Below are 17,584 nucleotides of genomic sequence, written 5' to 3' on the forward strand. Positions count from 1 at the left end.
GCATCTGCTGCCAACTGGAGTAACTTCTATTCCCGTCTTAAATAACCTTACTAGAACTTCCCAAAAGAAGCAATATCGTCACTGTGAATGGAAAAACTACGGCAAAACTTTTGAAAGTCTGGTCGGAGTAACTTGAAAGTGACAGCTGGCCCGAAAAGGATTTTTAAAGCGTAATTATTTATTTGGAGAACTAGTCAAAAGGTTGCAACTGGATTTACACGATCACTTTTCTAACAGTCTTCACATCATGGTACATAAATATGGTAAGTTCCGTTAAAACAGTTAGCTTCAGTTGTTTTAAGAAGACGATATCTTATAAACATTTGGCAGTGATTTAATTGTTTTTAACGTTTTTCAGTTTCGATATATGTGTATTTTCCTAGTAGGAATCTTTTGGAAACCCCAAGGGAAACAGGAAGCATTAGACTGAAGTGAGATTATGTAACTTTTAATAAAACCGCTATTCTTTACATAAGCTCAATGAATGTCAAGTGTAGCATAGGCGACATACTGACTCTGTTTAACCCATCACAATCTGTGATGTTTATGTGGAAACTCCTTATCTCTTCTTCCCTTAAACCTTTACCAGAAAGATTCAGAAACCCTCAAAATGTTTTTATGCTTAAAAATCTGTCAATGCCACTGTTAGCGAAGCATTATTTCATTTAAAGAAAGCATAAGCACCATTTTCAATAAAAACTTTTAACAACAAATGTTTAAATAAACCTCACAGGCATTGTTATTGCTGTTGTATTGCTTATTGGATACAACAGATACATTTTCAAGCTCATATACTATGCTGAACTAAACCTGTGATTACTCTTATAGGACACCTGTGTGAACATGACAACTAACTGGTTAACTGTAAAACTGGTTAACAAAATTGTAGCATCACTTATTATCTAAAGCATTTTAAGTGTGACTTAGGTGTCTAAATTTTTTTTTATTCTTTTATTTTTTTGCTACTATATGGTCCCTTTTATTCCATACGAGTAACCCACCAAATAAGACAGGCTGTTATGCAAGAGTAATAATTCATTTATTTTTATCTGCTTGCTGAAAAACTGTTGTTAGACAGACCTGGTTGAGTTGAACATCTGGCTGCACACCCCTTCTAGGGGTTCTTGTAATTATAGGCAAGTAATGTCAGATTTCAAGCATCTAGCATAGTGCAGAGCCTTTTCAGAATTAGACATGCATCTAAAAATGTCTTCAGACTGTCAGAAAGCATATGTAGGTAATGGAGAAAAGGCATTAAAATGAGTAGGAGTTGTACTGAAATAGAAATGCTTGTCTTTTCTTTTATTTCAGATACCAGAAGAGCAGTTGGGCTACTGAAACAGTACCAGGCTACTCTGACCAGCCCAGAAGAGCAGACCCTGAAGACCAGCGTGGAGAAGGTCTCTTCCATCTTTGGCAGTCATCTTTTTCAGGCTCTGTTGGGTGAGGTTTGTTTCTGTGTATGGCTCTCAAAACAAATAATGATTAACTGTCATTATTTAGGGCTGTACCACTTGATTCCAGTACATTCTATACCAATCAAAATGTTCCAAGAAGCCACGTTATAGTTTGTTCAGCTTTACTAAACACTGCTGATATTTTTCTAAATGGTACATTTTATTTTCTGTCCATGGACCAGCTGCCTCAATTCCCTCGTTTACATTAACAATGGCTTTAGGATATAATAGTTTCACCAAATAGACTAACATTACTGACGCTGCCTTACAAATTATGAGTTTTACGAGTTACTTATTTCGTACATGAGAAATCAGACCCATTGGAACTTGCTCATCTGTTGCACTCATTTCCATTATCCAAGTTTTGAATTATTGGATTAAGCCACATGAATAGGTCCTTTCAGAATAAAAACAAAAGGTTGTCTGTTTTTAAACCGAAATCTTACTAAATGGGTCCTCACTGCTGTCTCTAATGGCTTGATCTTTTGCATGTATTTGAGACTTTCAGAATGTTTACCGAAGTTTGTGCCACTGTTCTCAAGTTACACAACGAGTCAGACTTTCACAACCCCAGATGATTTAGCAGTACTGTGGATGTGCTCTGTCACATTTTAATGATGTCTCACAACAAGCCAGAATAAGAAAATATACAAGTAACAATAGGTATCACTGTCATGCCAGGTGCATCTTACAAATATACGATATTTCCTAACTTATTTTTAGTTTTTGTCCTGCAAAGGAAACAAATTAGTCCCATTACGAAATGGTTGAGTGGTTATCTTAATTACCAGGCCCAGGCTTTAATGAGGCCTGCCTGCTGCTGTTGCTGTGATTCAGAAGAGTAGTACCACAGGGGCCGGGATCAAGCCTATGGGGTTACGTTGCCATAGGACTGTAGTGAGGAGAGGGACAGGTTTCCCCTGATCTCAACTCATGGGTTTTCTCATATGCCATTGGGCATGACAGGCTTATGATGTTGTATGTGATACTGTTGTGCATGTGAATGCAGAGAAAAAAGTTTGATATAAAGTCTATTTTATTTAAACCTGTAAATATATAAAGTATATCAAGTTTATATAATTTAAAACAAAGATGCTACAATTTTGTGAAAATTATTATTATTATTTTTTTAAGATTTCAAAGTATATAATACAAGTAAATTTCTTAATTTTTTGATCACATACACTACTCTCAAATGCAGTAAAATCATAATACTGTGGAATATTACAATTTAAAATAGCTGTTTTCTATTTAAATATATTTAAAAATGCAATTTATTCCAGTGATGCAAAACTGAATTTCAGAAATCATTCTAATATACTGATTTGCTGCTCAAAACATTCTTATTTTTTACTATGTTGGAAACAGTTATGTTGTTTAATATTTTTTGAAACTGTGATTTCAATCTTTGATGAACAGCATTTATAAGAAAGAGAAATATCTTGTTAAAATCTGCCATTTTTGAACAATTTCATGCATCCTTGCTGAATAAAATTATTAATTTCTTAATAAACATTACTGACCCCAAACTTTTTGAACAGTAGTGCATAAGTTGTTTCCTTTTTTAGTCGAAAATCATTTGGATTCTGTTGAGGGGATTTTACCTTTTATTATGATACCTCTGGTGTTACAGGAAGTGTCAGTCACTTAAATCTTCCTGTTTATTTTTTCATAGTGGTAAGCTTTGTGATTGAGGGGTAAAGGGTATTATCATTTTTTTAAACAAATATGGCTCCTGCCGCTGGCATTTAGGTATATATACTTTCCTGTGCCTCTAATAAAGCTGTTTGACTACAGCAGGCCAAACAGATGTTGCAAATACTCTCATTTATCAGGCTTTAAATCAGTCATGAGAGTCTCAGCTCAAAACTGGCATAGCACAGTAAGAGGATAAGGATTCCACACATTCCAGAAAGAGGCTGGATCATTAGCGGGAATGTGGGATAACATGTAGGTTGATTGATAAACAAATAGCTCTTGGCTGCAGTGAAGTACTCCCATCTGACCTCAGGCCAGATTAAGCAGAGAGTATCGCTTTGTGCAGGACGGCCCATTCTCTCTCTCAGGTACTGGGGAGAGGGGTCATGTGAGGCTGAGCTGAGAGCAACATGTGGTTTCAATCGTCTCTCCAGCCTCTTGGGTGTTGGCCAGAGTTAAAAAAGGGAATACAGTATGAATTCTAGCAAAAATTAGGCAGATTAAGAATGTATTGTCAGATGGAAAATATTAAAATTATATTATTTTATATGAAATATTATAGTATTTTTATATTATATTTTGATTTGCATTATTATAGTTTAATATAGCTTTTAATATTGGGGTTTTAAGTGACAAAATATCATGCGGTTATACATGATGTTTAATCCTCAGTCATTAATCTCATTCACATAATTGAAGTGTTCTTAGACTCTTAAGTTGAAAGCCCTTTGTTTGTTGTGGCATCAAAGAAAAGTGATCATCGAATATATTGGGGATACAATGAGGCTTGTAACAATTCAGTTCTGTGATGCGCTGTGGGAGGGAGGAAGATTCGACCGTGGGCTTGTTTGGTTGTCTGCATGATTGCACAATTTCGAACAAAGGTTTTCCTAACTGCACACTCATCCCTTTGTTTCCAAACACACAAACAGACTAGGGATCACACAGGTTTTGTGCCCAAATATGACCCAATATCAAGGCAGGGCTATTTTTATTGCTGGGGAAAACAGTCCATTATTCCTCAGTACTTTCTCAGTACTTAGTACAGAGTTTCGTTTTGTGTTATCCTGTTTTAGTTCCTTCTAGACAGTTTTCAGTATTTATATATATACTATAACGAGTCAGCCTACTTCACTTTCACCTTGTATCAAGTGCTTTTTAATTCTCACTAATGCTGCATTTATTTAATCAAAACTACAGCAACAGCTGTAATATTGTGAAATATTATTTCAATTAAATATATATGATAACAACAGTTGTGCGGCTTAAAATGTCAATATTTCAAAAGAATGGTATTTATTTTAAATAGATTTTTTGTAACGTTATAAATATCTGTACTGTCAATTTTGATCAATTTAATTCAATAAAATTATTCACAAAAATATTACTGACCCCAAACTTTAGAACGGTAGTGTAAGTCTGTTGAGGACCTGTTTGCTTTGAAACAAAATGTCACAGTAAAAAATGTAAAAATGTTATAGCTGGGTCACTGATCATAGTTTTACAATGTACCTACAGAGGAAAAGCGGTGAGAATTATATTGAATTCACAGGATAATACATGTAGTTTGTACTGTAAAATATTTTGTAAATGAAGTAGGGCTGCACAATTATGACAAAAATCATAATTGTCGATTATTCCCTTGAAATTGTAATTGTGATTATTAATTACGATTATCACAATTTACATTGAATGATGTTTATACCATTGTTTGATGCAACTGCATGCCGTATTTTTATATGAAAATAAACAAGCTGAAAACACTAACTGAAAAACTTTTAGTGCTTTTCTATAGTATTAAGCCTCAAATGTCAACTATATCATCGGATTGGTTTCTTCTTTAAATTATAAAAAAAGTAAAAATATGAATGGTATTATAGTGTTATACTAAAACTAAAATTAAGACAATGGAAAAACCCTTAAGATAACATGTAGACAGAAAGAAAAAACGCATCTTAAGCACACAGAATAACATAAGTGGACTTTGAACGATTAATTGCCGCTTTGAACGATTACGTAATTGTGGCATCCATAATTGTAATCGCGATTAGAAATGTGATTAATTGTGCAGCCCTAAAATGAAGTATATTTTACCATATAATATGAATGAACTGTAACAGTACTGTTTTAAACTATAAAATATAGTTTAGAATCAGTATATGTGGGAAACTGGTTCAGGATGGTTTTTAACATAACACCCGAGTGTTAAAAGTCAGTTTTCAACAAATCAAATGTGTGTTAACTTAATATTGACATTGAAATTAGGTGAACCAAGTGAAAAGGAGAGCAGTTGTGTAAAAATGATTCTGTGTAGAGGACTGTGTAGTTAAGCAAAAGTACTTTGTGTTTTTTGTTCAGTGGCCAGGAATTTATGTGGTCTTTTAGGATTTACTTGGCTCTGGGAACATTCTGCTGAAACACTTTTTTTTTGGAGGAAAAAAAAAGTATAATTTCACCAGGACTTAGTCTGAAATAAATGTGCCCGTATATCAAAGTATGTTAGTCTGTTTTACAGAACCGATTTTTAACATTCAGCTGTAAAAAAAAAAACATTTTAGTGCACACACAATCTGTTATATCCATGACAGTAAGTAGCCCTAGACATGAATAATCATTGATGTTGCCTGCTATGTTTCACTCAATAATGCATTTGAGGGGAAAGGTCTCTTCGATGAAGACATAATTCATACTCACACGTCTTCAAAGACATTCAGGACAGCTTTACTAAATGAGGAGGTGTTTCTGTCTGACACACTTATGCATTTCCATTCATCCTACAGCTGCATGTTTTATAATCATGCAGCATTTAGTGGAAGACTCTACGCTTTAGTTTACTTTCCCCGTCGCTCTCTTTCTTTTCTCCGCTCTCTCTATTTCTCATCTGGCTCTTACCAGGCAGGCGATGAAACCGCTTCCCACACACTGTTCTCCTCCCACTCACACAGGCTCACACAGACACAGCCATGATGAGTCACATAGCCCCATTCTTCTACTATCTTTCCCGCTGCACCCCAGTGGGACTCCATTACTGCCCCTAACAGCTCCCCCCCACACACACGTACATGGTCCGCATACGCCGCCAGTCCGAGTGCACTGCTTATCTGTCCAAAAAAAGAGTTGCTTTTCTCTCAAGCTCTTTCTTCTTCCGTCTTAAAAAAGACTTGCTCGTTTCTTCCAGTGCAAAGTGGGCCGAGAGCGCATTATGCTTCAAAGGCACAGCGAGGTAACAAGCATCTCATTATGTTATTAGTGCAGGCTGTGGGCCAGTGTGGGAGTGTGGGTGACATCAGCAGCATTGTCTCCCTCCATTCTCATCAGCTGGTCGTCCCTCTGTTAGTGACCACAGGCCACGGCAGTTAGTGACCTGAGAGGTAATGAGGTAAGACGTATAGAGAGGAAGAAAGGGTGGGGTGAAGAAACAAATCATTCTTGTTGGAAGGGGGGAAGAGGTGGTTTGGGGATACGACCAGGACAATAGCAGTCCCGTTAGGAGACCAGAAACATCCCAATCTTTGATGTAACCGTCAGAAGTTATTAAAATAGACCTTTGTAAGTATTAAATACGTAGACATGAACACAAGCAAGAATGCTGTTGTTCAAAGAATTGCAGCCATTCTGATATTTAGACTACCAGAATGATTATGATATTGCCTTTGTATTGATTTTGAGTTACACAATATTTTGAGATACTTTGTCCATTTTTTACAAGTTCAACCTTTGTCTCTGTGCAACACACAGTTCTGAATAAATCAATATATAATTGAATCGGTTGAGTAAATGATTCACTCACTCAGGAGTGTCATTTATTTCCCAAAATAATCAGTGCTTTTGAATTAAGCATGGTAAACTGTGGTAAACTAAGCGAATAGTAAATTATAATGTGTCATTGAATCTCTCATAGAGACACTTGTCGTCACCTACTGGCGAAACAATTTAAACCTTCAGAAAAAGTCAATGATGAACTGACGGTCTGTTTTTAACACACAAACAAACAAGTGCCTTGTTTGGGGCCATATACATGCAAGTTGCGGTCAGATTAGTGAAATTTTGGCAAGACTTTGTTGGTAAAACAGGTCCACTGTTCATTGTTACAGAACTTACTTTCAAACCAAGCAGCTTTCTGTTGGATGATTCACTCACTCAGGAGTGTCATTTATTTCCCAAAATAATCAGTGCTTTTGAATTAAGCATGGTAAACTGTGGTAAACTAAGCGAATAGTAAATTATAATGTGTCATTGAGTCTCTCATAGAGACACTTGTCGTCACCTACTGGCGAAACAATTTAAACCTTCAGAAAAAGTCAATGATGAACTGACGGTCTGTTTTTAACACACAAACAAACAAGTGCCTCCACATTTTAAGACCGGAATTAACTGTCGGTCAGAGCAGTTAAAGGTGGAAAGAGCTGCAGTGGACAAACAAATTGTTTAATAATCAAATTCTGAAAGTGAAAATGATTTTGACCATATTTTAGAATGAACTATGAAAATATGGGGCCATATACATGCAAGTTGCGGTCAGATTAGTGAAATTTTGGCAAGACTTTGTTGGTAAAACAGGTCCACTGTTCATTGTTACAGAACTTACTTTCAAACCAAGCAGCTTTCTGTTGGTCAGCGAGCGAATATGCTTGACCAGTTTGAAGACGAGTGCAATTTGTGTGGGGAACTCCAGATCACACGGATTCCTATTAAAATAACTGGAATTCTGCTCAATTTCTCTGCACAATGTTAAATGTGACTGCACTGTACTTGATTAGGCATGTGTGAAAAAAGGGGACAACCACTTCGAGGATTCGATTTATATATATATTTTTTTGTCTAAATGCTTGTACCTTCAGAAAAGCTCAACAATTTGTTTGATTCCAGTGGTCCAAGCAGGTTTCTCATGTTCTGATTTTATGTGAATACTTATAATCCCACAGCTCTGCTCTAGTGTGCACTGATGATTTTAACATGCTATTCCAATTGTCCCAATTTGCACAAGTGTAAACATTCAACACCAGAGCCACTGTTACCTCTGCTAATGTCTGCAGGCTCTGCGCTGTCATGAGTGAGTCATGTAAAAAGTGCCTCTAAGTGAATGTGATTGCTCCGGCTCTCTAAACCCAGTATGGACAGGAATTTTGGATGAGGCCGCTGGATGATATTTATAGAAACCCACAATAGTAGGAACGATGCTCAAGTTGAGCCAAAAGTTGACATTGGTCTTGACCTTGCTCACTGTACACCTATGCTTTTTGGCATGGCTTACAGACTTACTAATCTATTGATGGGGCTCATGAAATGTTCACAGAAATGAACACTTTGGCATAATTTACTCACTCTCATGTCTATGGAACCCCTAAGGGGACATGTTGATAGAAAAATTGTATTTCAATGCTTTTGTGTTCGCTCGAAAAACATTTGCGTTGTAAAGTTTCTTGGGGAATGCAAATGTTATGCTCAAGAATACAAGGTTCCTCATGGTAGTGGAGAAGTTTTGCAAGAAAAGCCCAAAGTATTGAAATATATATTTATTCCTCTTACCTCAGATTAATTCCACCACAAATGTTTTGTTATTTGAATGCAAAGTCCTCCCATTTTTTTTTTTAACAATCTTTGCATCCCTTTAGGGGCTAAATACATATTTCTCAGAAGCCTGACTGACGTTCTTCTGTGAAGCACAAAATGAGAAATGTATAGAATGTTCAAGCTGCTCTTTGCCATAGAAGGCAAATGGTGTCCAAGGATGTTAAACAAATGTTTAAAGCAAGATTTCAGTGAATAACAACTGTGAAGTGAAGAACAAATCTATTTTATATCTTCATAAGACTTCAAATATAGCACACAAGCATGAAGTACTTTTATGGTACTTTTATGATGATTTATTATGTTTTTGGTCCTTTTGGGAGTTCTTGGTTCCCATCCACATTCATTGTATGAAAGAGAGAAATTCAGATATTCTGATAAAATTCTCCTTCAAATGTTTCACGCAATAAAGTAAGGCATACAGGGTTGTAACAACTTAAAGGTGAGTAAATGACAATTGTAAATGGGAAATTTATTTTTTGGGTGAAGTAATCCTTCTTTTTTTTCTCTCTTGATAAATGCTGGAATGCCAGCCTCATTTATACTATACATTTATTATTTTATATATTTTTTCTTTGTTATTAATCTAAAAATGCAACAGAGGTATTACATATTTCAGCATAAATACCTGCATTATTTAAATAGATTCCCTCAATGACATCACTATTCCATTATTCTCAGATATTCAGGAATGCTACGAGGTTACCCTGCAAATGAATGCAGCGCAAAATGGAGTTAAAGACCGCATCTCTGTGGACACATGGGAGGTAAGAGCTCTAGAGATAGGGCAGCTATATTTTACTCACCCTTATGTTTTCCAAACCCTTATATCTTTGTTATCCTTCATGAATCTGACTGATCTGGTTCTCAAGTTTAGCTCACTGACAGGTGAAGCAGTTAACAGCTCACAAATAGGAAGATTATCAGTGAATATCTTAAATTTGACCTGTTATTCGCACAAAGCTGTCATATGGTTTCAGAAATGTAGATGAATCCTATTGACCATATTTTATGATACTTTTGTAGTGCATTAATATCTGTCCCCAGTACTTTTCTTTGTCACCAATAACAGCGATTAGCACAGACAAAGATTTAGAAACAACATAGGGGAGGGAAGTTTACAGAGAAGTTCTGGACAAAAATAGAAAAAAAAGGGAAAGAATGAAAGAGAGAGCATGTGGAAGTTACAGACACTACAGAACATTAGTCATATCTAGAAAACAGTGCAGTGGTAACACCAAGTGCTCCTCGGTGGGCTGTGATGATGTCACCAGGACCTTTCGTTACAAGTGTCTGCAATCATGTGACTATGCAAAGTATTTATAGGGAGAGTACAGAAAATAACCTCAACTTCTGTCTGGATTCTGTTAAAAGCAACTGCAGTGAGGGAGGATCACTCTGTGGTCTCTCTGAGGGTTCACACAAACATACACTCGGGTTTGACTAAAATAGTGTCTGTTCGTCCAGTAAAGGAGCACCCTGTGACTGATGTTTTTAAAAGATTATAGAATGAAGTTTGCCATCATCTCAATGGTTTCAGACAATCCAAAATCAGAGAGATTCTGTGGGAAATTCTGTGGAATTATTCAATCTCTCAGCTCTTTCGTCACTATCTGACTTCATCCAAAAAAAAAACGTCATCCTTTCTCTGCCTAGCTTGTACTTATTTGAACAATGCTTGAAACTTGGTATGACGAGCACTTCCTGTGTCTATTTGCCTCTTTAAGATGAATCGCTTGATGTATTCCCCAATTGTAAGTTGATTTGGGTAAAAGCATCTGCTAAATTAATACATGTAAATTGTTTTGTTTTTTGTTGCAAACAGCTTTGCAAACTCAATTCACTCCAACTCTTACTACACCGCAAAATCAAGAATGCTTGTTTAAACTGTTTTCAACAAGGAATAAAGCAATTTCCTATAGCTTCTTATAAGCTGATGGGGTTTAGTTAGTGTTCATAGAAAATCGGGCTAGAATATCAGGGTAAAATTCTTACCAATACATCCAAAATATATCTTTATAGCTTGTAATACCTGAAAACACTGCACAACAATCATGTAATGCAATGTGTTTTTAAGACCCATGAACTTAGTCTGAACTAGAATGTGCCAAAAAGATGTCAGTAATCACAAGATTGCACTGGATGGATTAGTTAATACAGATGATAGGGATGTAAGTAGGTTATCCACATTGTTTAAAGAAAGATTTTATGGAAAAACTAGACTTTTGATTAAGTAATACACGCATTTGAGTTATTAAATAGTTGTTAATAGTTATTAAAATATATAATGTATGTATGTATGTATGTTTTTTTCATTTATTACAGTGCAGTATTCAAAAACATGTACGTATGTGAACAGGTAAAATGGTTGTGGTAGATGTTCAGGTAAAAACCCAGCAACGATTGATATTTATGCAGTTTTGATTGAAGCTAAACACATTAATGAAACAAATGAAGAGCGGACATTTGGACAGTCTCTGTGAGCATAATCGTCCCCATTTCAAATCCCCAACTGGCAGTTTCCAGAAGCATCATCTTATTGTGACACATGTTCCGCAAAAATACTGCAGGGGTCACTATGTGATGTGTGGTGGAGACAGTCACAGGCCTCAGTCTGAGTCTGTGTCCAGGCACAGCCCTGTTCTGTGGTTCTCTGAGAGCGAGCGAGGCTGGATCTGAGTGAATGTCCAGCTCAGGCTTCATTAGCATTCATAGCGTGAGGTCACCTGAGAGACTTTAAATGAAATGAGTCTGCAAATTCCCCGATTTGGTGCAGAAGGAAGAAAAAAAGACGCTGGAATAATTTACAGCACAATCATTATAAAGCCTTTGTGTTAAACAGCAAGGGGCAGTGGGTCTTCCTTTTGTGTTTTATATTAGCTACAGTTACAGTCTGTAATATAACAGTGTTACGTAATTTGGTATCTGTTTTATATCTGGGAATGCTGGTTAAAAATGTTTATTTAAATGTATCAAGCAGTACATAATTCAGCCTCAGTATATATAGCGAGCAGTATGTCATGTGTCAGCAGTGATTCAATGGCACTGGACACCAGCAGCGCCTCCATGTTCCTCTCTGGGTTTGAGACTGCAGCAATCCTGCATGTTCTCGGCTGCAGTGTCCATCTCGTAACTGAGCTGGTGATAATATGACGGCAAACCTGGGGCTTGGCAGCAACTATTTTTCCAATCATTTCATGGTGGTCCAATGAAGACAATGATAAAAACGGTAAATTTGCATTGTGTTTTGTTAAATGTTGCCTGAAGGTAGTTTTTTTGTGATTGTAGATGTGATTGTATTTGTGCCTTTTTTTTTTTTTTGCATCAACTTAAATGGGTGTGGCTTGGCCTACTGCTGCAACCCTGCATGCCTCTGTGTGTTTGTTTATATGAATACACACTCTTATGAGAGTATCAGAATGGGACAAATTCTAAACGAATATTCTAGAGTTGAGTTTATTAGCATTTGGGAAGGGAAAGTGAGAGAGCCTTTGTTCCATCCGCTGTCATGGCCTTTTCCAAAGGCTGCCCTCTGCTGCCTGTGGCCTGTGAGTGCGTGATACATTATGATAAACAGGTAGGAACTAATCTAATCAAGCCTTGGTTGTGAATATTTTAAAATGCTATATATGAAAATGATGTCAGATTTTGAAAGATGTTATAGTTGTGGATTGTGTTTTAATGTGTGTGTATGTTTGCTGGCACTTGTTTTCTCTTTTATTATAATACAGATGTCTGTCCATCCAAACCGTCTTGCAAATGGTACTATTTGTCTCTCTGTGATACTTTCCGGTCACATAACAAGTAACTCTTAGTGCCCATGCTGGAATATTCCACAGCCCAGGAGTGGTTGTTCAGTTGTTCATTGTGAAAATGATTTTCCTGTGGAACTCCACATAAACAATTTTGTAAAATTACGGTTCCACTTTAGTTTATTTTACTAGATTTATTTTATATATGTAAAAATACATAAAAAAAAAAAATATATATATATGAATTGGATCAGAGCATTTACATTTTTCATAGAGTTAGTTATTAGATTTTATGATGCTTTTTGCTATATATTCAGCACTCTAACCACTAGCTTGGACTACGTCGAATACCTCATATTGAATACACTGAATATTGGTTACATCAATTCAATTTGTATTTGTATTTGTATTTTTTAGTTATTTTTATTTTACTTCTAGTTATGTTCTGATCTGTGTGATTTGTACTTGCAGACCTCGGGTGAGGAGGGTGTGTCACGGGTGCGAGTGACCAGCAGGAGGAGCTCACAGAAGGTGGAGAGAGTGGCTGGACTGGTAAGCCGCTCTCATATAGAGACACCAAAGGTCAGTGACTGCTAAAAACTTAATTTTTCTTTCAAAAATAGATTTATTTTATATATGTAAAAATACATTAAAAAAAATATATATATATATGAATTGGATCAGAGCATTTACATTTTTCATAGAGTTAGTTATTAGATTTTATGATGCTTTTTGCTATATATTCAGCACTCTAACCACTAGCTTGGACTACGTTGAATACCTCATATTGAATACACTGAATATTGGTTACATCAATTCAATTTGTATTTGTATTTGTATTTTTTAGTTATTTTTATTTTACTTCTAGTTATGTTCTGATCTGTGTGATTTGTACTTGCAGACCTCGGGTGAGGAGGGTGTGTCACGGGTGCGAGTGACCAGCAGGAGGAGCTCACAGAAGGTGGAGAGAGTGGCTGGACTGGTAAGCCGCTCTCATATAGAGACACCAAAGGTCAGTGACTGCTAAAAACTTAATTTTTCTTTCAAAAAATAAAGAATTTTGACCATATAGCATCTTAAAAATGGTGCTTTTAAATGTGTCATGAGATCTTTCCTGGCATGAGGACTTGTTACTGTGTGACGTAGAATGTCTACTTCATCTCAGTGCCAGTGCTCAATGGTTAACAATTAAGGACGGGCTAATGGCCTAGGATCAGTGCGGTTTTCAGCCTTTTGTGTTTATACTGCATTTTTAGATGCTGTCTGAAGTATATGCTTTCTTTTAGATGCTGTCTGAAGAAATAAGTTTCAGTGTTATACACAGCACAAAAAAAATCAATATCAAAACAGTTGATATTTTGGTTATAGCTGAAGCACAGCTCGTAAAAGTGCATGCTAGGCCTTATCCCTTATGGGCTGTTCACACAGAACTAGTTATTGTGTTTAAAAACGTGGGACGCAGGGCAGAATGGAAAGAAAAAAAGTCTAGTTAAAAGTTTGTAGAGTGCCATATCATATGCAAAATGCCTTAAATGACAAGCATGTCCATCTAGTGCATAAATACATGGAAAATCTATGAAAAACCAATGCAGTGGAATGCAAAAACACATTTTGTGTGTACGACCTGCCAGTATATAGGTTCTTTGATCATGCATATGTGTTTTTATGCCTTGGAAACTTTAAAATGTAGTTTTGAGTGATATGCTGAACATTGCAGTGGTGAATTTTGCTGAATAAAAGTTGAGGTTTTACATCAGCTAGAATGGGTTGGAAAATTATAAACAGATGACTGTATGGCATCCTTTTCCAGAGTTTGAATTTAGCATCATAATTTCCATAAGTATTGTAAATGAAAAACCTTTTTTTTTTTGTAAAGCAAATCTTTAATGGAAAATATAAAACAGAATTCCTTTGAACATATTAAAACTTTGTTTAAAAACATTCTGGTGCAGTTAAAATATCAGGACAGTAAATAGAAACTTTGCATAAATTCTTATTGTTGGGCTCTAGGTCATGACATTTTATACATATGATTATGATGTAATCATAAAACACATTTCCAGTGGTTCATTTTTGACCACAAGCTGATTTAGAGATGTTTTCCATAACACATATTCATATTAATGCATACATATGGATGCTTGCAGTGCGTTTGTTTGTTAGTTTGTTTGTAGATCGTAGCTAGGCTGCAGTGTATCTGAAACGGGAGAAATAAGCCACGATGATTCTATTAATCACCCAGTCTTTCAGAAATACTCTTGAGCAAAGGCACAACACTCAGGTCCTACTATATCATGGCAGATCTCATTTTCACGTCCTCCCATTCACAGCACCCCCAGCAGCATGTGGCGGCACATTGCCTGCGGGTGCTGGCGTTTCATATGAGCGGAGATCTAGCGTGAGGGACGGGGGGCGTGAGGTGGAGATGGCAGTGTGGGTGTGGTCTCGGGTCGTGGCTGAAGAGCGAGGGACCGCCGCGTTGAGAACATAGAGCCTCCATTGTCTACATCAAAGCACAAGGCAGCAGCATTCTGTTGACAGCAGGGCTGGCTGATGCTGAGCTGAATGTGGTGTCGTGTCTTCCACACATTAGGAGGGGTATGAGGTGGAAGGGAGGGATGAAGAGAGAGCTGCAGAGGGAATAAGAGTGGGGGAGGATGGGGGGAGCGATGTGAGGCAAGGGCCGGTGCAGTGCAACGCAGTTAGAGCTGGAACAGACACCTAGAGCTCAGCCTTCCGCATGTTGCCATGGAAACCAAATTCCTCCCCCTACTCGCATCCCTATAGACTGGCTGCCTCTCTCGCTCCTGCTCTCTCTGTCGCGGTTTTCCTGTCTCTGTTGCATCTTTCTGCATCTCTCATATGCGTTGAGTCACATAACATGGGAAAATTGTATGTGTTGCATCTGACAGGGTGTTTATGCGACGCTCGAGATGGATGAATGTGAGACGATATAGAATTAACAATGCAAAATATGTATTTGGCAGCACAAAGGAATCTCTCTCTGCATTCAGAATCCTCTCTATGATCAGGCTTTCTCATTCTCAGTCAAACATTTTGAGTTACCCCCCCCCCCCCCCCCCCCGTCATTTTCAGTCTAGTCATATCTTTCTCATGGTTGCATTCTTTCTTTACTTCATTTTACTTTTGCTCTTTTCTGTTTATCCTGCTCTCCAGGTCTGTGCACGATTCTTTTACTCATCCCTCTTCTCAACACCTACAACATCTCACCACGTACACACTGCAGCTAAATACGGATGTCACTCCTGTTCTGAGAGTTTAATCCTGTTTTGTACACATACAGCTCATTTAGGCAAGTGACATCCACAGTCTACTACCAAATTCACTTTAAACAAAGTAGTGAGATCCGAACTGCACAACGAGTTGATGATTACGTATTTAAAGACACATCAGAGCACTAAAAATAGTTCACACACAGTTCGGTTAAATGAAATTGGAAACCACACTCTGCACTCTGCATACGCTAAACAAAACAAAACAAAAAAAAATTCAAATTTACTGTCGGTTAAAGGGTTACTCCACCCCACCCCCATGTCATTCCAAACCCGTACAAGCTTCGTTCGTCTTCGGAACACGATTTAAGATATTTTGGATGAAAACCGGGAGGCTTGTGACTGTCCCATTGACTGCCTAGTAAATTACACTGTCAAGGTCCAGAAAAGTATGAAAGACATTGTCAAAATAGTCCATCTGCCATCAGTGGTTCAACCGTAACGTTATGAAGTGACAACTTTTCATTTGAAAAGTGGGTGGAGGGATTGAATTGCTTTACACACTGAGGAAGGCTTTGAGCCGAAACGTTTATGTCTTTTCCCATCAGTAATGAATGTAAAATAAAAGAAGATTGTTCTTGTGAGTGCGGATCATAATTTCCTATACTAAGTAACTCAACAGATTGACCCACCAAAATAAAAAGATCAAGTAACACAAGAGCGCCGTGCAAACGACGTTGTTAAAATATATGTTAATATGACAATAAAATACAACTACTATTACTAACAACAATAATAATAATAATTATAATAATAATTATTATTATTGTTAAAATAATAGTACTACTTATTATTACTACTAATTCTAATAATTATTTTTACTAAGTACAAATATTAAACACCAATGAAATTGCTAACTGTAATATAATAATTTTAATCATATAGTAATCATAATTTATAGTATAAAAATACTTTTATTTTACAGTACAACTGTACAATTTCAGTAGCCTACCAATATCTTTATAATCTTCATTTTCAATCATTAAACTATAAAAATTTCATTTTGGTGTAAAACCTCAGGGAGCCCTTAACTCTTTTCTTTTATTGACAACAGGTTTTTAAGTGTTACTCATTACAAGTTTGGGAAGATTGTTAGTGCATATTACGTTCCCAAATGTGTGTTAAACAATTGCGGAGATGAGTTGATGATTGTTAAATTATTGTTATTATTTTATTATTATTTACTGTAATAATTATTATTTACTGTAAGCCGAGCTGCTCTGAGATGCTAAAAACACCAGATCTCAAGCTGCTCACGTGTAAATGAACACAGTGCCACACTTCACTCTGAAACATGAAGCGCATATATTTAATGAAATCGAAGCCTTTGCAATTTGATAATCCATTTCGTTTTAATTAATCATGCAGCCTTATCTGACGTTATTATAGGCATTAATTAAAGGGGTCATATGATGCTTTTTTAACTATCATTATTTTGTGTATTTGTTGTAACAGAATATGTTGATATGCTTTAATGTTCAAAAAACACATTATTTTTCAAATACTGTACATTATTGTAGGTCCTCTATGCCCCGCCTCTCTCAAACGCTTCATTTTCTACAAAGTCCCTCCTTCCGACAAGCGCAGTCTGCTCTGATTGGCCAGCTGACCCAGTGCATTGTGACTGGCCAAACACCACAAGCACTCGTCGGAAATGTAACGCCCCTTACCATAATCGCGAGCTTCATCTTTCAAAATAAATGTAAAGACAGAGCCCGAAAGGGGAACAGAGTTGCATGACAGACACAGTGATGAAGCTGGTATGTGTTTGCAGTACACAAGCCACGGTTAAGACAGCTGACTCCACTGTGAT

The 17,584-nt window shown here is 36.7% G+C and overlaps 1 protein-coding gene across 1 annotated transcript; it reads left to right on the plus strand.

The window, feature by feature from the left end:
- On the plus strand, positions 1-13,505 carry LOC107550730 (disks large homolog 1-like). The gene is made up of 5 exons (XM_016232093.1): positions 1-263; positions 1,312-1,443; positions 9,408-9,493; positions 12,950-13,060; positions 13,380-13,505. Exons 1-5 carry the CDS (start codon positions 248-250, stop codon positions 13,503-13,505), a joined length of 471 nt encoding a protein of 156 aa, XP_016087579.1. The 5' UTR covers positions 1-247.
- Positions 13,506-17,584: the final 4,079 nt, after the last annotated feature.

The sequence above is a fragment of the Sinocyclocheilus grahami genome, unplaced genomic scaffold (genome assembly GCF_001515645.1).
Source record: "Sinocyclocheilus grahami isolate Dianchi unplaced genomic scaffold, SAMN03320097.WGS_v1.1 scaffold407.1, whole genome shotgun sequence".
In the NCBI taxonomy this organism is placed as follows: domain Eukaryota; kingdom Metazoa; phylum Chordata; class Actinopteri; order Cypriniformes; family Cyprinidae; genus Sinocyclocheilus; species Sinocyclocheilus grahami.

Coding starts and splice junctions, on each gene's coding strand:
- LOC107550730 (XM_016232093.1), top strand. Junction 1,444..9,407: donor TCTTTTTCAGGCTCTGTTGG/GTGAGGTTTGTT, acceptor CATTATTCTCAG/ATATTCAGGAATGCTACGAG. Junction 13,061..13,379: donor CTCATATAGAGACACCAAAG/GTCAGTGACTGC, acceptor TTGTACTTGCAG/ACCTCGGGTGAGGAGGGTGT.